This window comes from Balaenoptera physalus (assembly GCF_965194825.1).
Source record: "Balaenoptera physalus genome assembly, chromosome: 8".
Classification (NCBI taxonomy): Eukaryota; Metazoa; Chordata; class Mammalia; order Artiodactyla; family Balaenopteridae; genus Balaenoptera; species Balaenoptera physalus.
The window spans coordinates 106,073,488-106,099,848 of NC_138887.1; the positions used below are offsets into that span (position 1 = coordinate 106,073,488).

At 38.9% G+C, this 26,361-nt stretch overlaps 1 protein-coding gene across 1 annotated transcript in view; it reads left to right on the forward strand.

Annotated features, from left to right (window-relative positions):
• The window catches only part of AGBL3 (AGBL carboxypeptidase 3), a 137,060-nt gene that overhangs the window by 36,319 nt on the left and 74,380 nt on the right, over positions 1-26,361 (forward strand). The window contains 4 exon segments of the mRNA XM_082473192.1: positions 19,617-19,724; positions 22,652-22,790; positions 24,354-24,855; positions 24,859-25,133. Coding sequence (XP_082329318.1) covers positions 19,617-19,724; positions 22,652-22,790; positions 24,354-24,855; positions 24,859-25,133 — 1,024 coding nt within the window.

Below are 26,361 nucleotides of genomic sequence, written 5' to 3' on the forward strand. Positions count from 1 at the left end.
ATTGCTTTACAGTGGTGTGTTAGTTTCTGCTTTATAACGAAGTGAATCAGTTATACATATACACATGTCCCCATATCTCTTCCCTCTTGCGTCTCCCTCCCTCCCACCCTCCCTATCCCACCCCTCTAGGTGGTCACAAAGCACCGAGATGATCTCCCTGTGCTATGCGGCTGCTTCCCACTAGCTATCTATTTTACATTTGGTAGTGTATGTCCATGCCACTCTCTCACTTCGTCCCAGCTTACCCTTCCCCCTCCCCGTGTCCTCAAGTCCATTCTCTACGTCTGCATCTTTATTCCTGTCCTGCCCTCAGTTCTTCAGAACCACTTTTTAAAAAAATATTCCATATATATGTGTTAGCATATGGTATTTGTTTTTCTCTTTCTGACTTACTTCACTCTGTATGACAGTCTCACTACAAATAACTCAATTTCGTTTCTTTTTATGGCTGAGTAATGTTCCATTGTATATATCTGCCAAATCTTCTTTATCCATTCATCTGTCGATGGACATTTAGGTTGCTTCCATGTCCTGGCTATTGTAAATAGAGCTGCAATGAACATTTTGGCACATGACTCTTTTTGAACTATGGTTTTCTCAGGGTATATGCCCAGTAGTGGGATTGCTGGGTCGTATGGTAGTTCTATTTTTAGTTTTTTAAGGAACCTCCATACTGTTCTCCATAGTGGCTGTATCAATTTACATTCCCACCAACAGTGCAAGAGGGTTCCCTTTTCTCCACACCCTCTCCAGCATTTATTGTTTGTAGATTTTTTGATGACAGCCATTCTGACCGGTGTGAGATGATATTTCATTGTAGTTTTTTTTGGACTTTTTTTATTTTTATTTTTTTATTTTTATTCAAACAGAAAGTCACAAAAATTATAATCATCCTCATCAGTTCACTCAGTCCCATGTAATTAATTTTTTTTCATCTTGATCTTTTGTTAGCACTTTTATGAATTCATCAGTTTTCCATTAGAGTTCTGAACAGTTCATCAGTATAGACAGCTACCAGAAACCTGTACTTGTCAGAGTCTTTTCCATGAATTCCTTGATGATGAAACCCTTTTATAGGAACATTTTTGCAAAAGCATCAGAGTGCACCCAGAACTGTCTGTAAATGACAAAAGACTTAAAAATGACCACGGTTAAGCATTTGATGAAGATTCATAATAATGCAATTGACAAGGAAATTTAGTTATTTCTGAGATACAGATTTTAAAGTCATAAGTAGAATTATGACTTATAATATTATACCAGAACATATAAGAATTTTAGAAATTTCATGTAATGTCTGAAACATTTATATTAACATATTTCCATACAAATAACCCAAAGAAAGTTTAGTATTAGTTGTTTTTTTGTTTGTTTTTTTATACTGCAGGTTCTTATTAGTCATCAATTTTATACACATCAGTGTATACATGTCAATCCCAATCGCCCAATTCAGCACACCACCATCTGCACCCCACTGTGGTTTTCCCCCCTTGGTGTCCATATGTTTGTTCTCTACATCTGTGTCTCAACATCTGCCCTGCAAACCGGTTCATCTGTACCATTTTTCTAGGTTCCACATACATGCGTTAATATACGATATTTGTTTTTCTCTTTCTGACTTACTTCACTCTGTATGACAGTCTCTAGATCCATCCATGTCTCAACAAATGACTCAATTTCGTTCCTTTTTATGGCTGAGTAATATTCCATTATATATATGTACCACAACTTCTTTATCCATTCATCTGTTGATGGGCATTTAGGTTGCTTCCATGACCTGGCTATTGTAAGTAGTGCTGCAATGAACACTGGGGTGCATGTGCCTTTTTGAATTATGGTTTTCTCTGGGTATATGCCCAGTAGTGGGATTGCTGGATCATATGGTAATTCTATTTTTAGTTTTGTAAGGAACTTCCATACTGTTCTCCATAGTGGCTGTATCAATTTACATTCCCACCAACAGTGCAAGAGGCTTCCCTTTTCTCCACACCCTCTCCAGCATTTGTTGTTTGTAGATTTTCTGATGATGCCCATTCTAACTGGTGTGAGGTGATACCTCATTGTAGTTTTGATGTGCATTTCTCTAATAATTAGTGATGTTGAGCAGTTTTTCATGTGCTTCTTGGCCATCTGTATGTTTTTTTTGGAGAAATGTCCATTTAGGTCTTCTGCCCATTTTTGGGTTGGGTTGTTTGTTTCTTTAATGTTGAGCTGCATGAGTTCTTTATATATTTTGGAGATTAATCCTTTGTCTGTTGATTCATTTGTGAATATTTTCTCCCATTCTGAGGGTTGTCTTTTCGTCTTGTTTATGGTTTCCTTTGCTGTGCAAAAGCTTTGAAGTTTCATTAGGTCCCTTTTGTTTATTTTTGTTTTTATTTCCATTTCTCTAGGAGGTGGGTCAAAAAGGATCTTGCTGTGATTTATGTCACAGAGTGTTCTGCCTGTGTTTTCCTCTAAGAGTTTGATAGTGTCTGGCCTTACATTTAGGTCTTTAATCCATTTTGAGTTTATTTTTGTGTATGGTGTTAGGGAGTGTTCTAATTTCATTCTTTTACATGTAGCTGTCCAGTTTTCCCAGCACCACTTATTGAAGAGGCTGTCTTTTCTCCACTGTATATTCTTGCCTCCTTTATCAAAGATAAGGTGACCATATGTGTGTGGGTTTATCTCTGGGCTTTCTATCCTGTTCCATTGATCTATATTTCTGTTTTTGTGCCAGTACCATACTGTCTTGATTACTGTAGCTTTGCAGTATAGTCTGAAGTCAGGGAGCCTGATTCCTCCAGCTCCGTTTTTCTTTCTCAAGATTGCTTTGGCTATTGGGGTCCTTTGTGTTCCCATACAAATTGTGAAATTTTTTGTTCTAGTTCTGTGAAAAATTCTAGTGGTAGTTTGATAGGGATTGCATTGAATCTGTAGATTGCTTTGGGTAGTATAGTCATTTTCACAATGTTGATTCTTCCAATCCAAGAACATGGTATATCTCTCCATCTGTCTGTATCATCTTTAATTTTTTTCATCAGTGTCTTATAATTTTCTGCATACAGGTCTTTTGTCTCCTTAGGTAGGTTTATTCCTAGATATTTTATTCTTTTTGTTGCAGTGGTAAATAGGAGTGTTTTCTTTATTTCACTTTCAGATTTTTTTTTTTAAACATCTTTATTGAAGTATAATTGCCTTACAATGGTGTGTTAGCTTCTGCTTTATAACAAAGTGAATCAGTTATACATATACAATATGTTCCCATATCTCTTCCCTCTTGCATCTCCCTCCCTCCCACCCTCCCCATCCCACCCCTCTAGGTGGTCACAAAGCACCGAGCTGATCTCCCTGTGCTATGCGGCTGCTTCCCACTAGCTATCTATTTTACATTTGGTAGTGTATATATGTCCATGACACTCTCTCACCCTGTCACATCTCACCCCACCCCCTCCCCATATCCTCAAGTCCATTCTCTAGTAGGTCTGTGTCTTTATTCCCATCTTGCCACTAGGTTCTTCATGGCCTTTTTTTTTTTTTTCCTTAGATTCCGTATATATGTGTTAGCATACTGTATTTGTTTTTCTCTTTCTGACTTACTTCACTCTGTATGACAGACTCTAACTCCATCCACCTCATTACAAATACCTCCATTTCATTTCTTTTTATGGCTGAGTAATATTCCATTGTATATATGTGCCACATCTTCTTTATCCATTCATCTGTCGATGGACATTTAGGTTGCTTCCATGTCCTGGCTATTGTAAATAGAGCTGCAATGAACATTTTGGTACATGACTCTTTTTGAACTATGGTTTTCTCAGGGTATATGCCCAGTAGTGGGATTGCTGGGTCGTATGGTAGTTCTATTTTTAGTTTTTTAAGGAACCTCCATACTGTTCTCCATAGTGGCTGTATCAATTTACATTCCCACCAACAGTGCAAGAGTGTTCCCTTTCCTCCACACCCTCTCCAGCATTTATTGTTTCTAGATTTTTTGATGACGGCCATTCTGACCGGTGTGAGATGATATCTCATTGTAGTTTTGATTTGCATTTCTCTAATGATTAATGATGTTGAGCATTGTTTCATGTGTCTGTTGGCAATCTGTATATCTTCTTTGGAGAAATGTCTATTTAGGTCTTCTGCCCATTTTTGGATTTGGTTGTTCGTTTCTTTGTTATTGAGCTGCATGAGCTGCTTGTAAATCTTGGAGATTAATCCTTTGTCAGTTGCTTCATTTGCAAATATTTTTTCCCATTCTGATGGTTGTCTTTTGGTCTTGTTTATGGTTTCCTTTGCTGTGCAAAAGCTTTTAAGTTTCATTAGGTCCCATTTGTTTATGTGTGTTCTTATTTCCATTTCTCTGGGAGCTGGGTCAAAAAGAATCTTGCTGTGATGTATGTCATAGAGTGTTCTGCCTATGTTTTCCTCTAAGAGTTTGATAGTGTCTGGCCTTACACTTAGGTCTTTAATCCATTTTGAGTTTATTTTTGTGCATGGTGTCAGGGAGTGTTCTAATTTCGTACTTTTACATGTATCTGTCCAATTTTCCCAGCACCACTTATTGAAGAGGCTGTCTTTTCTCCACTGTATATGCTTGCCTCCTTTATCAAAGATAAGGTGACCATATGTGCGTGGGTTTATCTCTGGGCTTTCTATCCTGTTCCCTTGATCTATATTTCTGTTTTTGTGCCAGTACCAAACTGTCTTGATTACTGTAGCTTTGTAATGTAGTCTGAAGTCAGGGAGCCTGATTCCCCCAGCTCCATTTTTCGTTCTCAAGATTGCTTTGGCTATTCGAGGTCTTTTGTGTTTCCATACAAATTGTGCAATTTTTTGTTCTAGTTCTGTGAAAAATTCCAGTGATAGTTTGATAGGGATTGCATTGAATCTGTAGATTGCTTTGGGTAGTAGAGTCATTTTCACAATGTTGACTCTTCCAATCCAGGAACATGGTATATCTCTCCATCTATTTGTATCATCTTTAATTTCTTTCATCAGTGTCTTATAATTTTCTGCATACAGGTCTTTTGTCTCCTTAGGTAGGTTTCTTCCTAGATATTTTATTCTTTTTGTTGCAGTGGTAAACGGGAGTGTTTTCTGAATTTCACTTTCATATGTTTCGTCATTAGTGTATAGAAATGCAAGAGATTTCTGTGCATTAATTTTGTATCCTGCTACTTTACCAAATTCATTGATAGCTCTAGTAGTTTTCTGGAGGCATATTTAGGATTCTCTGTATAGTATCATGTCATCTGCAAACAGTGACAGCTTTACTTCTTCTTTTCAGATTTGGATTCCTTTTATTTCTTTTTCTTCTCTGATTGCTGTGGCTAAAACTTCCAAAACTATATTGAATAATAGTGGTGAGAGTGGGCAACCTTGTCTTCTTCCTGATCGTAGTGGAAACGGTTTCAGTTTATCACCATTGAGGACAGTGTTGGCTGTGGGTTTGTCATATATGGCCTTTATTATGTTGAGAAAAGTTCCCTCTATGCCTACTTTCTGGAGTGTTTTATCATAAATGGGTGTTGAATTTTGTCAAAAGCTTTCTCTGCATCTATTGAGATGATCATGTGTTTTTTCTCCTTCAATTTGTTAATATGGTGTATCACATTGATTGATTTGCGTATATTGAAGAATCCTAGCATTCCTGGGATAAACCCCACTTGATCATGGTGTATGATCCTTTTAATGTGCTCTTGGATTCTGTTTGCTAGTATTTTGTTGAGGATTTTTGCGTCTATGTTCATCAGTGATATTGGCCTGTAGTTTTCTTTCTTTGTGACATCTTTGTCTGGTTTTGGTATCAGGGTGATGGTGGCCTCGTAGAATGAGTTTGGGAGTGTTCCTCCCTCTGCTATATTTTGGAAGAGTGTGAGAAGGATAGGTGTTAGATCTTTTCTAAATGTTTGATAGAATTTGCCTGTGAAGCCATCTGGTCCTGCGTTTTTGTTTGTTGGAAGATTTTTAATCACAGTCTCAATTTCAGTGCTTCTGATTGGTCTGTTCATATTTTCTATTTCTTCCTGGTTCAGTCTTGGGAGGTTCTGCTTTTCTAAGAATTTGTCCATTTTTGCAGGTTGTCCATTTTATTGACATATAGTTGCTTGTAGTAATCTCTCATGATGCTTTGTATTTCTGCAGTGTCAGTTGTTACTTCTCCTTTTTCATTTCTAATTCTATTGATTTGAGTCTTCTCCCTTTTTTTCTTGATGAGTCTGGCTAATGGTTTATCAATTTTGTTTATCTTCTCAGAGAACCAGCTTTTAGTTTTCTTGATCTTTGCTGTTGTTTCCTTCATTTCTTTTTCATTTATTTTTAGTCTGATCTTTATGATTTCTTTCCTTCTACTAACTTTGGGGTTGTTTTGTTCTTCCTTCTCTCATTCTTTAGGTGTAAGGTTAGGTTGTTTATTTGAGATGTTTTTTGTTTCTTGAGGTAGGATTGTATTGCTATAAACTTCCCTCTTAGATCTGCTTTTGCTGCATCCCATAGGTTTTGGGTCGTCGTGTTTTCATTGTCATTTGTTTCTAGGTATTTTTTGATTTCCCCTTTGATTTCTTCAGTGATCTCTTGGTTATTAAGTAGTGTATTGTTTAGCCTCCATGTGTTTGTATTTTTTACAGATTTTTTCCTGTAATTGTTATCTAGTCTTATAGTGTTGTGGTCAGAAAAGATATTTGATACGATTTCAATTTTCTTAAATTTACCAAGGCTTGATTTGTTACCCAAGATATGATCTATCCTGGAGAATGTTCCATGAGCACTTGAGAAGAATGTGTATTCTGTTGTTTTTGGATGGAATGTCCTATAAATATCAATTAAGTCCATCTTGTTTCATGTATCATTTAAAGCTTGTGTTTCCTTATTTATTTTCATTTTGGATGATCTGTCCATTGGTGAAAGTGGGGTGTTAAAGTCCCCCACTATGATTGTGTTACTCTTGATTTCCCCTTTTATGGCTGTTAGTATTTGCCTTATGTATTGAGGTGCTCCTATGTGGGGTGCATAAATATTTACAATTGTTATATCTTCTTGTTGGATTGATCCCTTGATCATTATGTAATGTCCTTCTTTGTCTCTTGTAATAGTCTTTATTTTAAACTCTATTTTGTTTGATATGAGAATTGCTACTCCAGCTTTCTTTTGATTTCCATTTGCATGGAATATCTTTTTCCATCCCCTCACTTTCAATCTGTATGTGTCTCTAGGTCTGAGGTGGGTCTCTTGTAGACAGCATATATACGGGTCTTTTTTTGTATCCATTCAGCCAGTCTATATCTTTTGGTTGGAACATTTATTCCATTTACATTTAAGGTAATTATCGATAATAATATTCCTATTACCATTTTCTTAATTATTTTGGGTTTGTTATTGTAGGTCTTTTCCTTCTCTTGTGTTTCCTGCCTAGGGAAGTTCCTTTAGCATTTGTTGTAAAGCTGGTTTGGTGGTGCTGAACTCTCTTAGCTTTTGCTTGTCTCTAAAGGTTTTAATTTCTCCGTTGAATCTGGATGAGATCCTTGCTGGGTAGAGTAATCTTGGTTGTAGGTTTTTCCCTTTCATCACTTTAAATATGTCCTGCCGCTCCCTTCTGGCTTGCAGAGTGTCTGCTGAAAGATCAGTTGTTAACCTTATGGGGATTCCCTTGTATGTTATTTCTTGCTTTTCGCTTGCTGCTTTTAATTTTTTTTTTTGTATTTAGTTTTTGAACGTTTGATTAATATGGGTCTTGGCATGTTTCTCCTTGGATTTATCCTGTATGGGACTCTCTGCACTTCCTGGACTTGATTGACTATTTCCTTCCCCATATTAGGGAAGTTTTCAACTATAATCTCTTCAAATATTTTTTGAGCCCCTTTTTTTCTCTTCTTCTTCTGGGACCCCTATAATTTAAATGTTGGTGTGTTTAATGTTGTCCCAGAGGTCTCTGAGACTGTTCTCAGTTCTTTTCATTCTTTTTTCTTTGTTTTGTTCTGCGGTAGTTATTTCCACTATTTTATCTTCCAGGTCACTTATCCATTCTTCTGCCTCAGTTATTCTGCTATTGATTCCTTCTAGAGAATTTTTAATTTCATTTATAGTGTTGTTCATCGTTTGTTTGCTCTTTAGTTCTTTTAGGTCCTTGTTAAACTTTTATTTTCTCCATTCTATTTCCGAGATTTTGGATCATATTTACTATCATTATGCTGAATTCTTTTTCAGGTAGATTGCCTATTTCCTCTTCATTTGTTAGTTCTGGTCAGTTTTTGTCTTGCTCCTTCATCTGCTGTGTGTTTCTCTGTCTTCTTGTTTTGCTTAAGTTACTGTGTTTGGGGTCTCCTTTTCTCGGGCTGCAGGTTCGTATTTCCCATTGTTTTTGGTTCTGCCCCCAGTGGGTAAGGTTGGTTCAGTGGGTTGTGTAGGCTTCCTGGTGGACGGGACTAGTGCCTGTGTTCTGGTGGATGAGGCTGGATCTTGTCTTTCTGGTGGGCAGGTCCACGTCTGGTGGTGTGTTTTGGGGTGTCTGTGGCCTTATTATGATTTTAGGCAGCCTCTCTGCTAATGGATGAGGTTGTATTCCTGTCTTGCTAGTTGTTTGGTATAGGGTGTCCAGCACTGTAGCTTGCTGGTCATTGACTGGAGCTGGGTCTTGGTGTTGAGATGGAGTTCTCTGGGAGATTTTCGCTGTTTGATATTACGTGGAGCTGGGAGGTCTCTTGTGGACCAGTGTCCTGAACTTGGCTCTCCCACCTCAGAGGTACAGCCCTGACACCTGGCTGGAGCACTGAGAGCCTGTCATCTACACGGCTCAGAATAAAAGGGAGAAAAGAAAGAAAGAAGAAGATAAAAAATGAAATAAAATAAAATAGTTATTAAAATAAAAAATAAATATGAAAAAAAATTTCTGTTAAGTAATAAAAAAAGAAAGAAGAGAGTAACCAAACCAAAACACAAATCCACCAATGATAACAAGTGCTAAAAACTGTACTAAAAAAAAGAAAATGGACAGACAGAACCCTAGAACAAATGGTAAAAGCAAAGCTATACAGACAACATCACACACAGAAGCATACACATACACACTCAGAAAAAGAGAAAAAGGGAAAAAATATATATATCATTGCTCCCAAAGTGCACCTCCTCAATTTGGGATGATTTGTTGTCTATTCAGGTACTCCACAGATGCAGGTTACATCAAGTTGATTGTGGAGATTTAATCCACTGCTCCTGAGGCTGCTGGGAGAAATTTCCCTTTCTCTTCTTTGTTCGCACAGCTCCTGGGGTTCAGCTTTGGATTTGGATCCACCTCTGCGTGTAGGTGGCCTGAGGGCGTCTGTTCCCACTCAGACAGGACGGGGTTTAAGTAGCAGCTGATCAGGGGCCTCTGGCTCACTCAGGCCAGGGGGCAGGGAGGGTATGGAATACGGGGCGAGCCTGCGGTGGCAGAGGCCAGCATGACGTTTTAAGAGCCTGAGGTGCGCCGTGTGTTCTCCCGGGGAAGTTGTCCCTGGATCACGGGACCCTGGCAGTGGCGGGCTGCACAGGCTCCCTGGAGGGGAGGTGTGGACAGTGACCTGTGCTTGCACACAGGCTTCTTGGTGGCGGCAGCAGCAGCCTTAGCGTCTCATGCCCGTCTCTGGGGTCCGCGCTGATAGCCGTGGCTCACACCCGTCTCTGGAGCTCGTTTAGGCAGCGCTCTGGATCCCCTCTCCTCGTGCACCCCGAAACAAGGGTCTCTTGCCTCTTAGGCAGGTCCAGAGTTTTTCCCGGACTCCCTCCCATCTAGCTGTGGCGCACTAGCCCCCTTCAGGCTGTGTTCATGCAGCCAACCCCAGTCCTCTCCCTGGGGTCTGACCTCCAAAGCTGGAGCCTCAGCTCCCAGCCCCCACCCGCCCTGGCGGGTGAGCAGACAAGCCTCTCGGGCTGATGAGTGCTGGTTGGCACCGATCCTCTGTGTGGGAACCTCTCCCCTTTGCCCTCCGCACCCCTGTTGCTGTGCTCTCCTCCATGGCTCTGAAGCTTCCCCCCCGCCACCCCCTGTCTCTGCCAGTGAAGGGGCTTCTTAGTGTGTGGAAACCTTTCCTCTTTCACAGCTCCCTCCCACTGGTGCAGGTCCCATCCGTATTCTTTTGTCTCTGTTTTTTCTTTTTTCTTTGCCCTACCCAGGTACGTGGGGAGTTTCTTGCCTTTTGGGAGGTCTGAGGTCTGCCAGCGTTCAGTAGGTGTTCTGTAGGAGTTTTTCCACATGTAGATGTATTTCTGATATATTTGTGGGGAGGAATGTGATCTCCACTTCTTACTCTTCCGCCATATTGAAGCTCCCCCTGGAACACCTTTTGTAATCAATGCCCAAAGAATTTCTATTAAGAAAATACTGTTGTTACAGGAAGTTTTCATCAGGGATTCTGAAGTTTCGAAGTTTACAGGGATAGCAAATCATACTCCATTTGTACACAGACATTAGGTTAATTCCTCTGTGAGCCAAATAGGCTCCTTTTGCTTTTAAGAGAGAGAGAAGAAAATGAAATAACTTTGTAACCTAAGTAAGAAAAGGTATCCTGAAACAAATTGCGCAAAGATATAAAATGAGATGGCTGTACTCTTTTTAAAGGGCAGATATATAGCTTTATATATCAAGATGTTAAAAAAAAAAAAGACAAATAGCTGAAATTCCCAAAAATTTCAGGACAGATGCTATATTATCAGTTCATGATTAATTTTGGTTTGAGTTAAGTTTTCAACTAATGAGAGTCTCACTTTTAAATTTTAGTTTGGTTTATTGTTTATTGTCAGTTTACTTGGTTGTGTGTTGTTCAGTTAACCCTACAATGTACACTGATGCATCTTTGCATCAGTATTCTAGTCTGTGCTTTTTCTGTAGCTAGACTTGACCCCTATTCATTGTGTCAAACACACTTCTGTTGCTAAAGCAGTTATACATATAATCCCCAAAACATGTTTGCCAAGTGATACTTGTTTCTCATCACCAAGTTCTTTTGTTTATTGTTTCAGTGAATATATTTGGGATCATAGAGGCTGGCTTCCTCTATTGGAACATATTTATTCCCAGAGCCAAGCATAGTCTGACACATAACAGCCAATAATAAAAGAGAAGTAGGAGAATGAGTCATCACCAAATTCTTGTCCACTAAAAAGTGGGAACAATGAGGGTAGTTGGGCCATAAAGTCATTTTTTTCCAATCAGATAGATCATGGTCAAAAATTTCATCCTAAAAATAATGAAGAGTACGAAAGCTGGTATAGGTAAGGAAAAAGGTGGGGCTCCAAGGATAGCCTTCCTATGGAGAGACAAAAGAAACTTGAACCATGTGTATAAGCTTAGGGGATAACCATTATCAAGCAAGAGGCTGAAGATGCAGGGAAAGGGAGAATAAAATGTGGAGCAAGATTCCCAGAGGTCGGGCTTCCCTGGTGGCGCAGAGGTTGAGAATCTGCCTGCTAATGCAGGGGACACGGGTTCGAGCCCTGGTCTGGGAGGATCGCACATGCCGCGGAGCAACTAAGCCCGTGAGCCACAATTGCTGAGCCTGTGCGTCTGGAGCCTGTGCTCCGCAACAAGAGAGGCCACGATAGTGAGAGGCCCGCGCACCGTGATGAAGAGTGGCCCCTGCTTGCCACAACTAGAGAAAGCCCTCGCACAGAAACGAAGACCCAACACAGCCATAAATAAATAAATAAATAAAAACTAAAAAAAAAAAAATTCCCAGAGGTAGGTTAGAAAGGCATCAAGCACCCAGGAGAAATGAAACTTCAGTATAAAATCTATGATGACACAAAATAATCATGAACTATATAATAACTTAGAGCCAAGGTGCAAATGAAATGTTATGGGTTTTGTTAAAGTGTGACCATGCTCATTGTTACTTTCAATGAACCCTTGGTAAAATCCAGCTTTGCATAAAACACTAAATTTGAGCCTAGATCTACCAATGAATAATTTGAAAATATACAATAAAATTTTCCTCTTTTCTTTTGAAGTCATATTCAATTAATGTTTTCTCTTTTTTTTCCCTTTTTTATTTTTTATTTTTCAACATCTTTATTGGAATATAATTGCTTTACAATGGTGTGTTAGTTTCTGCTGTATAACAAGGTGAATCAGCTATACATATACATATATCCCCATTTTTCCTCCCTCTTGCGTCTCCCTCCCAGCCTTCCTGTCCCACGCCTCTAGGTGGACACAAAGCACCAAGCTGATCTCCCTGTGCTATGTGGCTGCTTCCCACTAGGTATCTATTTTACATTTGGTAGTGTATGTCCATGCCGCTCTCTCACTTCGTTCCAGCTTACCCATCCCCCTCCCCGTGTCCTCAAGTCCATTCTCTACGTCTGCATCTTTATTCCTGTCCTGCCCTCAGTTCTTCAGAACCACTTTTTTTTCTTAATATTCCATATATATGTGTTAGCATATGGTATTTGTTTTTCTCTTTCTGACTTACTTCACTCTCTATGACAGTCTCTAGCTCCATCTACCTCACTACAAATAACTCAATTTCGTTTCTTTTTATGGCTGAGTAATGTTCCACTGTATATATCTGCCACATCTTCTTTATCCATTCATCTGTTGATGGACACATAGGTTGCTTCCATGTCCTGGCTATTGTAAATAGTACTGCCATGAACATTGTGGCACATGACTCTTTTTGAATTATGGTTTTCTCAGGGTATATGCCCAGAAGTGGGATTGCTGGGTCATATGGTAGTTCTATTTTTAGCTTTTTAAGGAACCTCCATACTGTTCTCCATAGTGGCTGTATCAATTTACATTCCCACCAACAGTGCAAGAGGGTTCCCTTTTCTCTACACCCTCCCCAGCATTTATTGTTTGTTGCTGTTCTGATGATGGCCATTCTGACCCGTGTGAGGTGATACCTCATTGTAGTTTTGATTTGCATTTCTCTGATGATTAGTGATGTGGAGCATCCTTTCATGTGTTTGTTGGCCATCTGTATGTCTTCTTTGGAGAAATGTCCATTTAGGTCTTCTGCCCATTTTTAGATTGGGTTGTTTTTTTGATATTGAGCTGCATGAGCTGCTTGTATATTTTGGAAATTAATCCTTTCTCAGTTGCTTCATTTGCAAATATTTTCTCCCATTCTGAGGGTTGTCTTTTCATCTTGTTTATGGTTTCCTTTGCTGTGCAAAAGCTTTTAAGTTTCATTAGGTCCCATTTGTTTATTTTTGTTTTTATTTCCATTTCTCTAGGAGGTGGGTCAAAAAGGATCTTGCTGTGATTTATGTCATAGAGTGTTCTGCCTGTGTTTTCCTCTAAGAATTTGATACTGTCTGGCCTTACATTTAGCTCTTTAATCCATTTTGCGTTTATTTTTGTGTATGGTGTTAGGGCGTGTTCTAATTTCATTCTTTTACATATAGCTGTCCAGTTTCCCCAGCACCACTTATTGAAGAGGCTGTCTTTTCTTCATTGTATACTCTCGCCTCCTTTATCAAAGATAAGGTGACCATATGTTTGTGGGTTTATCTCTGGGCTTTCTCTCCTGTTCCACTGATCTATATTTGTTTTTGTGCCAGTACCATACTGTCTTGATCACTGTAGCTTTGTAGTATAGTCTGAAGTCAGGGAGCCTGATTCCCCCAGCTCCGTTTTTCTTTCTCAAGATTGCTTTGGCTATTGGGGTCTATTGTGTTTCCATACAAATTGTGAAATTTTTTGTTCTCGTTCTGTGAAAAATGCCATTGGTGGTTTGATAGGGATTGCATTGCATCTGTAGATTGCTTTGGGTAGTATAGTCATTTTCACAATGTTGATTCTTCCAATCCAAGAACATGGTATATCTCTCCATCTGTCTATATCATCTTGAATTTCTTTCATCAGTGTCTTATAGTTTTCTGCATAGAGGTCCTTTGTCTCCTTAGATAGGTTTATTCCTAGGTATTTTACTCTTTTTCTTGCAGTGGTAAATAGGAGTGTTTCCTTAATTTCTCTTTCAGATTTTTCATCATTAGTGTACAGGAATGCAAGAGATTTCTGTGTATTAATTTTGTATCCTGCAACTTTACCAAATTCATTGATTAGCTCTAGGAGTTTTCTGGTAGCAGCTTTAGGATTCTCTATGTATAGTATCATGTCACCTGCAAACAGTGACAGTTTTACTTCTTCTTTTCCAATTTGGATTCCTTTTATTTCTTTTTCTTCTCTGATTGCTGTGGCTAAAACTTCCAAAACTATGTTGAATAATAGTGGTGAGAGTGGGCAACCTTGTCTTGTTCCTGATCTTAGTGGAAACAATTTCAGTTTTTCACCACTGAGAACGATACTGGCTGTGAGTTTGTCATATATGGCCTTTATTATATTGAGTAAGTTCCCTCTCTGCCTACTTTCTGGAGGGTTTTTATCATAAATGGGTGTTGAATTTTGTTGAAAGCTTTTTCTGCATCTGTTGAGATAATCATATGGTTTTTATCCTTCAATTTGTTAATATGGTGTATCAAATTGATTGAGTTGCATATATTGAAGAATCCTTGCATTCCTAGGAAAAATCCCACTTGATCATGGTGTATGATGCTTTTAATGTGCTGTTGGATTCTGTTTGCTAATATTTTGTTGAGGATCTTTGCATCTGTGTTCATCAGTGATATTGGCCTGTAGTTTTCTTTCTTTGTGACATCTTTGTCTGGTTTTGGTATCAGGGTGATGGTGGCCTCGTAGAATGAGTTTGGGAGTGTTCCTCCCTCTTCTGTATTTTGGAAGAGTTTGAGGAGGATAGGTGTTAGCTCTTCTCTAAATGTTTGATAGAATTCGCCTGTGAAGCCATCTTGTCTTGGGCTTTTGTTTGTTGGAAGATTTTTAATCACAGTCTCAATTTCAGTGCTTCTGATTGGTCTGTTTACATTTTCTGTTTCTTCCTGGTTCAGTCTTGGAACATGGTGCTTTTCTAGGAATCTGTCCACTTCTTCCAGGTTGTCCATTTTATTGGCATATTGTTGCTTGTAGTTATCTCTCATGATCCTTTGTATTTCTGCAGTGTCAGTTGTTACTTCTCCTTTTTCATTTCTAATTCTATTGATTTGAGTCTTCTCCCTTTTTTTCTTGATGAGTCTGGCTAATGGTTCATCAATTTTGTTTATCTTCTGAAAAAAACAGCTTTTAGTTTTATTGATCTTTGCTATCATTTCCTTCATTTCGTTTTCATTTATTTTTAGTCTGATCTTTATGATTTCTTTCCTTCTGCTAACTTTTTGTTCTTCTTTCTCTCATTGCTTTAGGTGTAAGGTTAGGTTGTTTATTTGAGATGTTTCTTGTTTCTTGAGGTAGGATTGTATTGCTATAAACTTCCCTCTTAGATCTGCTTTTGCTGCATCCCATAGGTTTTGGGTCATCGTGTTTTCATTGTCATTTGTTTCTAGGTATTTTTTGATTTCCTCTTTGATTTCGTCAGTGATCTCTTGGTTATTTAGTAGTGTCTTGTTTACCTCCATGTGTTTGTATTTTTTACAGATTTTTTTTCCTATAATTGATATCTAGTCTTATAGTGTTGTGGTCGGAAAAGATACTTGATACGATTTCAATTTTCTTAAATTTACCAAGGCTTGATTTGTTACCCAAGATATGATCTATCCTAGAGAAAGTTCCATGAGCACTTGAGAGGAAATTGTATTCTGTTGTTTTGGGATGGAATGTCCTATATATACCACTTAAGTCCATCTTGTTTAATATGTCATTTAAAGCTTGTGTTTCCTTATTTATTTTCATTTTGGATGAGCTGTCCATCGGTGAAAGTGGGGTGTTAAAGTCCCCTGCTATTATTGTGTTACTGTCAATCTCCCCTTTTATGGCTGCTAGCATTTGCCTTATGTATTGAGGTGCTCCTATGTTGGGTGCCTAAATTTTTACAATTGTTGTATCTTCTTCTTGGAGTGATCTCTTGATCATTATATAGTGTCCTTCTTTGTCTCTTGTAATAGTCTTTATTTTAAAGTCTATTTTGTCTGATATGAGAATTGCTACTCCAGCTTTCTTTTGATTTCCATTTGCATGGAATATCTTTTTCCATCCCCTCACTTTCAGTCTGTATGTGTCCCTAGGTCTGAAGTGGGTCTCTTGTAGACAGCATATATATGGGTCTTGTTTTTTATCCATTCAGCCAGTCTGTGTCTTTTGTTTGGAGCATTTACTCCATTTACATTTAAGGTAATTATTGATATGTATGTTCCTATTACCATTTTCTTACTTGTTTTGGGTTTGTTTTTGTAGGTCTTTTCCTTTTCTTGTGTTCCTGCCTAGAGAAGTTATTTTAGCATTTGTTGTAAAGCTGATTTGGTGGTGCTGATTTCTTTTAAAGAACTTTTGCTTTACTGTAAAGGTTTTTTTAAATTTATTTTTGGCTGCGTTGGGTCTTCATTGCTATACACGGGCTATCTCTAGTTGTGGCAAGCTGGGGCTACTCTTCATTGTGGTGCCTGGGCTTCTTATTGCGGTGGCTTCTCTTGTTGCAGAGTACGGGCTCTAGGTGCGTGGACTTCAGTAGTTGCGGTGCATGGGCTTCTGTAGTTGTGGCTCACGGGCTCTAGAGTGCAGGCTCAATAGTTTTGGCGCACAGGCTTAGCTGCTCTGTGGCATGTGGGATCTTCCTGGACCAGGGCTCGAACCCATGTGTCCTGCATTGGCAGGGGGATTCTTATCCACTGTGCCACCAGGGAAGACCTCTGTAAAGGTTTTAATTTCTCTGTCAAATGTGAATGAGATCCTTGCTGGGTAGTGTATTCTTGGTTGTAGGTTTTTCCCTTTCATCACTTTAAATATGTCCTGCCACTCCCTTCTGGCTTGCAGAGTCTGCTGAAAGATCAGCTGTTAACTTTATGGGGATTCCCTTGTATGTTATTTGTTGCTTTTTGCTTGTTGCTTTTAATAGTTTTTCTTTGTATTTAATTTTTGATAGTTTGATTAATATGTGTTTTGGCGTGTTTCTCCTTGGATTTATCCTGTATGGGACTCTCTACACTTCGTGGACTTGATTGACTATTTCCTTTCCCATATTAGGGAAGTTTTCAACTATAATCTCTTCAAATATTTTCTTAGTCCATTTTTTTTTTCTTTTCTCTTCTGGGACCCTTATAATTCAAATGTTGGTGTGTTTAATGTTGTCCCACAGGTCTCTGAGACTGTCCTCAATTCTTTTCATTCTTTTTACTTTATTCTGCTCTGTGGTAGTTATTTCCACTGTTTTACCTTCCAGGTCACTTATCCGTTCTTCTGCCTCAGTTATTCTGCTATTGATTCCTTCTAGAGAATTTTTAATTTCATTTATTGTGTTGTTCATCATTGTTTGTTTGCTCTTTAGTTCTTTTAGGTCCTTGTTAAACGTTTCTTATATTTTCTCCATCTATTTCCAAGATTTTGGATCATCTTTACTATCATTACTCTGAATTCTTTATCAGGTGAACTGCCTATTTCCTCTTCATTTGTTTCATCTGGTGGGTTTTTACCTTGCTCCTTCATCTGCTGTGTATTTCTCTGTTTACTCATTTTGCTTAAGTTACTGTGTTTGGGGTCTTCTTTTTGCAGACTGCAGGTTCCTAGTTCCCACTGTTTTTAGTTTCTGCCCCCAGTGGGTAAGATTGGTTCAGTGGGGTGTGTAGGTTTCCTGGTGGAGGGGACTGGTGCCTGTATTCTGGTGGATAAGGCTGGATCTTATCTGTCTGGCGGGCAGGACCACGTCCGGTGGTGTGTCGTGGGGTGTCTGTGACCTTATTATTATTTTAGGCAGCCTGTCTGCTAATGGGTGGGGTTGTGTTCCTGTCTTGCTAGTTGTTTGGCATAGGGTGTCCAGTACTGTAGCTTGCTGGTCGTTGCGTGGAGCTGGGTCTTAGCGTTGAGATGGAGATCTCTGGGAGAGCTTTCACCGTTTGATATTATGTGGGGCAGGGAGGTCTCTGGTAGACCAGTGTCCTGAACTCGGCTCAGGTCTGACACCCAGCCAGAGCACCAAGACCCTGTCAGCCACTCGGCTCAGATGAAAAGGGAGGAAAGGGAGGGAAAAAAAAAAAAGAAAGAAAGTAAAACAAAATAAAGTTATTAAAATAAAAGATAAATATTAAAAACAAAAGTAATAAAAATAAAGAGAGCAACCAGGCCGAAAAACAAATCCACCAATGATAACAAGCGCTAAAAACTATACCAGGAAAAAAAAAACAAACCACAGACAGAACCCTAGGACAAATGGTAAAAGCAAAGCTATACAGACAAAATCACACAAAGAAACATACACATACACACTCACAAAAAGAAAAAAGGAAAGAATATGTATATAAATTTAAAAAAAGGAAGAGTGCAACCAGATTTGATAAACAAATCTACCAATGAAAATAAGCTCTAAATTTTAAACTAAGATAAACATAAAACCAGAAACAAATTAGATGCAGAAAGCAAACCCCAAGTCTACAGTTGCTCCCAAAGTCCACTGCCTCAATTTTGGGATGATTTGTTGTCTATTCAGGTATTCCACAGATGCAGGTTACATCAAGTTGATTGTGGAGATTTAATCCGCTGCTCCTGAGGCTGCTGGGAGAAATTTCCCTTTCTCTTCTGTGTTCGCACAGCTCCTGGGGTTCAGCTTTGGATTTGGACCCGCCTCTGCGTGTAGGTTGCCTGAGGGCATCTGCTCCCTGCCCAGACAGGACAGGATTTAAGTAGCAGCTGATTAGGGGCCTCTGGCTCACTCAGGCCAGGGGGCAGGGAGGGTATGGAATACGGGGCGAGCCTGCGGCAGCAGAGGCCAGCATGACGTTTTAAGAGCCTGAGGTGCACCGTGTGTTCTCCCGGGGAAGTTGTCCCTGGATCACGGGACCCTGGCAGTGGCGGGCTGCACAGGCTCCCCGGAGGGGAGGTGTGGACAGTGACCTGTGCTTGCACACAGGCTTCTTGGTGGCAGCAGCAGCAGCCTTAGCGTCTCATGCCCGTCTCTGGGGTCCGCGCTGATAGCCGTGGCTCACACACGTCTCTGGAGCTCGTTTAGGAAGTGCTCTGGATCCCCTCTCCTCGTGCACCCCGAAACAAGGGTCTCTTGCCTCTTAGGCAGGTCCAGAGTTTTTCCCGGGCTCCCTCCCATCTAGCTGTGGTGCACTAGCCCCCTTCAGGCTGTGTTCATGCAGCCAACTCCAGTCCTCTCCCTGGGGTCTGACCTCCAAAGCTGGAGCCTCAGCTCCCAGCCCCCACCCGCCCTGGCAGGTGAGCAGACAAGCCTCTTGGGCTGGTGAGTGCTGGTTGGCACCGATCCTCTGTGCGGGAATCTCTCCACTTTGCCCTCCGCACCCCTGTTGCTGTGCTCTCCTCCGTGGCTCTGAAGCTTTCCCCCCACCACCCCCTGTCTCCGCCAGTGAAGGGGCTTCTTAGTGTGTGGAAACCTTTCCTCCTTCACAGCTCCCTCCCAGAGGTGCAGGTCCCGTCCCTATTTTTTGTCTCTGTTTTTTCTTTTTTCTTTTGCCCTACCCAGGTACTTGGGGAGTTTCTTGCCTTTTGGGAAGTCTGAGGTCGTCTGCCAGCGTTCCGTAGGTGTTCTGTAGGAGTTGTTCCACATGTAGATTTATTTGTGGGGAGGAAGGTGATCTCCACGTCTTACTCCTCCGCCATCTTGAAGGTCCCTCTGTTTTCTCTTTTTCTCCAGATTGGACCCCTTCTAATACTGAGCGAATGTACATCCCAACAGGCCTGGATATAGAAACCCTTTATGCAAGCATCAAGGAAGATCCTGTGGTTCACCTAGCTGAAGATGGTGGGTACATAATGAGACATGTGGCTATAAAAAATAACTTGGTACCTGGGCTAATCTCTTAGTTATATTTGTTCTGCTTTTATAGTGGAAATTGCAAATTACCAGGAAGTCCCTGACTCCACAAACATGTCTGGTTACATATTAATCCAAATGTTGATTCAGTGCTAATTATCTTCTTGAAGGTGCATATTGCAGCTTATGCAAACTTGCTTTAAGATAAAGCATCATGTTGACCATGAGAATGAAGAGTCTTATTGAGATGGAATTAAACTTTGCATCAGTTTTCAAAGATAAATCCAGCGGTGTGCTCTGCAACTATCATTCCCTTTCCCTATAGGTCATGTTCATGCAGTCTTTCAGATGGTTTATTTTCATATTATGCCAGTTTGATGCATTTCTTGGGACTGCATTCTTGAAAAGAGGAAAATATCCCACATTGCAAATAACATCTAAGATTACATCTCAGGAAAGTGTTCTTAACACTCAGGATTAATAATTGCACCTTGAGAGCTCTGGTAATGCAGAATCTCTGCTTCATGATAGAGTATGCTAATAATCAAACGTAGAAGTCTCAACCTATATTCTAAACTGTGCTGCCCCTGAAGCACCAACGTAAGGAAGTATGGGACTCCTGTACAGTTTCACTGTCACATCTTATGGAAAAACCAGAATGAACTTTTTGGCCAACCCAATATCTTAGACTATATATTAAAGATGACTTCCAGGAAGCAAATGTATTTTATTTAAAGAGCTGGCAAAACAGAGAAATTCACGGGGATTCCTTCTTATACAGTAAGCAATTACAGAAATCATATACTCATGCATTTTTAAGCAACTGGGGTGAGAAAAGCACCTCTGATTTTTTATATTTGATTTCAAATATTTACACAGCTAATGTACTTCATAACTTTCACACATAAATGAGATCTAAGTAGTTGAGGTGAGTCGGTCAAGGTCTTGTCAGGAAGTGGATGGCATACATAGAGTAATTTAAGAAACTTTAATGAAAGGATAACTTACAAAAGCGTGGACAGAATTAAAGGAGACTAATAAGGGATGGTGAAGCAACATAGAATTGTCAATAGAGCAGAACCATTATTTCTCCTAGGCCTGAAGGGGTAAGAGAACAGAGTGGTTTCCAAACCTGTAGCTGTAGGAGAAGGAAGTCCCCAAACAACTGAGTATATAGTATTCTGGGTTCACATTTTTTTCTTTTAAATATTTTTCTTTCTTTGAAGATATTGTTCCATTGTCTCATGACATCTGTTCTCTTTAGTAAAAAGTCAGCCATAATTTATATCATTGTTCCTTATATGTGATGTGTCTTTTTCTGTTTGGCTGTTGGCAGCAATTTGACTGTGACCTGCCTAGATTTGGTTATCTTTATATTTATCCTGCTTGGAGTTTGCTGAACCTCTTGGATCCATAATTTAATAGGTTTCTTTTTTTTCCAAATTTGAGAAATTTTCAGTCATTATTTCTTCATGTATTTTCTCCATAATACTCTTTCTCTTCTGTCTTTGGAATTCCAACTCCAATTCCATATGGTAGATTTCTAGCTATCTCCCACATGTCACTGGATCTTTGTTCTTTTTTTCTCCTCTGGCCTTGGGTTTGGATAATTGTATTCATTTGTTTTTAAGTTCACTGAGTCTTTCCTTTGCAATATTCAGTTTCTCTTAAGCCCATCTGGTAAATCTTTCATTTCCGTTATTGTACTTTTTATTTCTAGAATTTTCATTTCATTCTTTTTATAGTTTTTTTTTTTAGATTACTTGATCTGTTTATTCACTATCTCTATCTTTTCCTTTACGTATTTTAACATATATTCAAAGTCCTTCTCTGTTAATCGTACCATCTGAGTTATCTTGGGGTCTGTTAAATATTTATTGGATCACATTTCCTTCTTCTCTGTGTGCTTCATAATTTTTTTTTATCATATGTGGGAAATTGTGAAAGATATGTTGTAGGAGTTTGTATTATGTTTTTAAAAAGTATGTTGAATTTTTTTCTGGTAGGCAGCTAAATTGCTGGCAAATCATTTTGCTTCCTTTGGGATTGGTTTTTTTTTTTATAAAAACACGTCTGTTTTCATTTTGTCCTTAGTCCTAGGTCGTGGCCCTTACTCCTGAATGTGGTTCTTATGCCTAATATACAACCTTTCTAGAGTCACGATTGAATGCCGGAGGTGCTCAGTGAAGTATTTGTGTTCTGGATAGGTTGGAATTTCAATATATCCTAGAATGTTTATCCTCTGGTATCTCAGTCCCACAGTAGCACTCTGTCTTATCTTCCTTAGTCTTATCCTGTGCTTGTAGAGCCAAGCCTTCAGCCAAGGACTGGGGAACCACCATGTAGACTATTGAAGCCCTCCCTCTACGTCGCGTTCTTCTCTCTGGTACCCAGGGTACCAATTTCAGCAGCCCCAGGCAACAATCTCGCCTCCTCAGCTCAACATGACTGTTATGCTATCCTTAAGTGCCATCTTCCTAAGAGGTAAAAAGTACCCCCAGGAAGAAAACAAGAATTAAACATGGGCTTATTTCATGTATTTACCTCTTTCAAGAACCATATGTAATTCTGGTCTTTGTGTTGTCCAAATGCATGAAAACAGTTAATTCATATTTTTTGTCCAGTTTTATAGTCATTTACAGTGAAAAGATGACTTCAGAACCAATTACTTCATTATAACCAGAAGTAGAGTAAGTATTTTTACTGTGAGAAATATATGAATTTATTTCAGGCATTGCTTTTCTAGTCTAAATACTTAGACTTTCTTATTTCAACATAAACCTATATGCTAGTGTCAAATTATGTTAAAATTTATAATCCTTAGTGACACTTCAGTTATACTGTAGTTCCAAACTCTATGCAGAATAGCCTATATACTTTAGCTATGGCTTGATATATTTATGGTTTCTCAACAGCCCACAAAGAGCCTTGTTTTGTGTATTCCCAAGTTGGGGGCAACCGAACACCCTTGAAGCAGCCTGTGAATAACTGTGATGATACTTTGATGTTTGAAGCAAGGTTTGAGAGTGGTAATCTACAGAAGGTAGTCAAAGTGTAGGTTTTAATTATTTTTATTTGAGGAGCTAGACTGTCAACTATTTATTATTTCCTGTATTAGATACATTAGTTTTAGTATCCTTTACTGAACTATAATTCCTTGACGTATAGATGCTACTTAGAGATTATTGTAAGCGGGTAGGTATGGAAGGTTCTGGATTCAAACAATTTTGAGAACTATGAATTAAAGTTAAACAGGTTTCTGTAATGTACATTTTCAGTATGCCAATATGAATTGTCACACACACACACACACACACACACACACACACATTGCTTCTCAAACTTTTTAATGGAGTAGTTCTTCAGATGAGTGTTCTGTAAAACGTGCTTGGGAACATGCCTGCAATCCAAGGATATTCTTTTTTAAAAAATTTTTTATGAAAAATTTAAAACATACACTTAAGTACAGAGCATAATACAGTTCTACATTAACTGTCATATACCCGTCACCTAGATTCAATGGCTCTCATGGTTTTACAACGTTCATTTCATCAATTCCTAGTTCACTGTTTATAACTACACACATAAACACATATACACACACGATAAGTGCATAATGCTGATAGAATAGGAAGTACCTGGTAAAAAAAGTCAACTAACCAGGTAAAATTGTTAGATATATAATATACTAATGAAATTATTTTTGCCTTGATTTAAGTATCTTCAATGACTAAGTATGGGGGATGCAAATAGTTATGAAATACAGTTCCTGTCCTCTCAAAGAGTTTACAGTTTTGTAATCCATATGCTCATAGTAATTTATATATGTTTTTAACCTTTCTTAGTGATAGGTATTTCAGATTCCTAGAGTTAGAATCTAATATAAAACAGAAATATATGTCTGATGTAAAAAAAAGAAACATGGGACTTTAATTCTTTCTTTCTTTCTTTCTTTCTTCATTTATTTATGGCTGTGTTGGGTCTTCGTTTCTGTACGAGGGCTTTCTCTAGTTGTGGCAAGTGGGGGCCACTCTTCATCGCGGTGCACGGGCTCTCATTATCGCGGCCTCTCTTGTTGTGGAGCACAGGCTCCAGACGCGCAGGCTCAGTAATTGTGGCTCACGGGCCTAGTTGCTCTGCAGCATGTGGGATCTTCCCAGACCAGGGCTCGAACCCATGTCCCCTGAATTGGCAGGCAGAATCTCAACCACTGCGCCACCAGGGAAGCCCCGGGACTTTAATTCTTAAAAACTAAGAACTCTTTAATCACTTCTTTTATAGATAGGAAACATAACTGGGTTGACATATATAATTTTTGTCAAATGCCCCATTTTTTTATGTGCTCTCTCGAATTACAAAGTAATAAAAAGGCTTTAGAATTAGCATAGAAGCAGTTTCGCATCCAATAAAAGAAAAAACTTCAAAACTGATTTTTTGCAATTACTTGCTTATTGGACATTGCCTAAATAAATGTTGTTTCCCAAATAAAAAGCTTTCTGTGAATAGGTAATTTATTATTTGTATATTTATTATTACTTTTATTATTTAATTTAAAATTGAATGTCATTTTTACATTTTTATGTGCTTTTTTCCCCCCTTCCTTTTTTTGTGTCTTAGGGCAGAATATGAATACCAGCTGACTGTGCGCCCTGACCTGTTCACAAATAAACACACCCAGTGGTACTATTTCCAAGTCACTAATACCCAAGCAGGAATAGTCTACAGATTCACTATTATCAATTTCACCAAGCCTGCTAGTCTTTATAATCGGGGTATGCACCCACTGTTTTATTCTGAAAACGAGGCCAATGCTCATAATATTGGCTGGCAGAGAATAGGAGACCAAATGAAGTATTATAGAAACAACCAGGGGCAAGATGGGCGCCATTATTTCTTTCTTACATGGACATTTCAATGTCCACACAATAAAGATACCTGCTACTTTGCTCACTGCTATCCATACACTTACACAAACCTGCAAGAATACCTTTCTAGCATCAATAATGACCCAGTACAGTCAAAGCTTTGTAAAATATGTGTCTTGTGCCACACAATTACTAGGAACATGATGTATGTTTTAACGATTACTACCCCCTTGAAGAACAGTGAGTCAAGAAAGTGAAAGGCCATGATTTTGACTGCAGGGGTACATCCAGGAGAAACCAACAGCTCTTGGATCATGAAGGGCTTCCTTGATTATATTTTAGGAGACTCAAGTGATGCACAGTTGCTCCGGGACACTTTCATCTTCAGGGTGGTACCCATGCTGAATCCAGATGGTGTGATTGTGGGAAATTATCGGTGTTCCTTAGCTGGATGGGATTTAAACTGTAACTATACATCTCTCCTGAAGGAATCATTTCCTTCTGTTTGGTATACCCGGAACATGATCTGTAGGTAAAATAAGCATCAAATTACCCTCTGCTTATTTAGTAAACTTGGTAGTAAGAATTTCGCTCCCACAATCCCACTCATTTTACTCTAGGTTTTCTTAAGATAGTTTAGCTACTTAGTTTTTTCTCTCATTCTTCCCAAGTCTGCTTCTGTACCTTTCTGGCATTATGCCACTACATTCACTAGCTTTCTTTTAAATAATGAAATAGACTCTAGAACATTTTAATGGCTTAGTGAAAATGTATAGTTAAATTTGCCTATCCTAAAATTTGGTTTCTTCCTAAAGTTAATGGTAGCACTGATGTTTATTTTGGGATCCTTGAATCCCTTATATGTGAAAATTAATTACATCTACAGAGCCTTCTGGCACTATGTTGACCATACATTGCTCTATGATGAGTCTTTTGATGACAAGTTACATATTTATTTAAACTTTCATGAATAGTCTTATTTGCCCCTGGAAAAAATGAACAGCTTTAAATTTTCTAAAGAATCAGAACAGTAAAATGCACATAGTATTTAAAGCTTTGTTGAATTACTGGGTGAATTCTTTAATAGATTCAAGTAATAACAATCAGGAATAGGCACTGCTAGAGTAGAAAGATTTATTGGAGTCAAAGAACACCCAAATCCTCCTAACCTTTTTGGTTAAGAATGTGGAGACTAGAGTGAAAACATATCAGATTGGAATCCCTGCTATATCATTTGCTAAGTATGTGATCTTGAGCAATTTAAAAACAAACCCAAACCTCAGTTTTCTCATCTATAAAGTGGGAATAATAATGCTTACCTCACAGACAGGATTAAATGAGAATATTACTACTAAAGTGCCCAGAACAAAGTGCCCAATATTACTGGAACACTGGAAGCTCTAAATGTATTCAGTGTTTCCGCAAATGTAGAAAGAAAAAAAGTTAATGAATTAGATATAGATGTAATAACTCTTCGTAAACTATTTAGGATTGTTCAAATGTTACAATAATAAGTACTATTATAGAGAGTGTTTATATCCTCATCCAGCTCTGTCATCAGGGCCCCTAGTACAAGCATAAGAGCCCTGTTTCGAGGAGGACCTCAAAGATACCTCCAGTCCCTCAGAGGAGCTGACAGGCTTCAGGAGCACCCAGCATGGCTCTAGCTATCTTAGTTCAGCCTCAGCTTTCATGTTAATCCTTTTATCTTTATAGACACATGGGGAGTGAAGTGCAGATCCCCACAAAAAGGAGTAGAA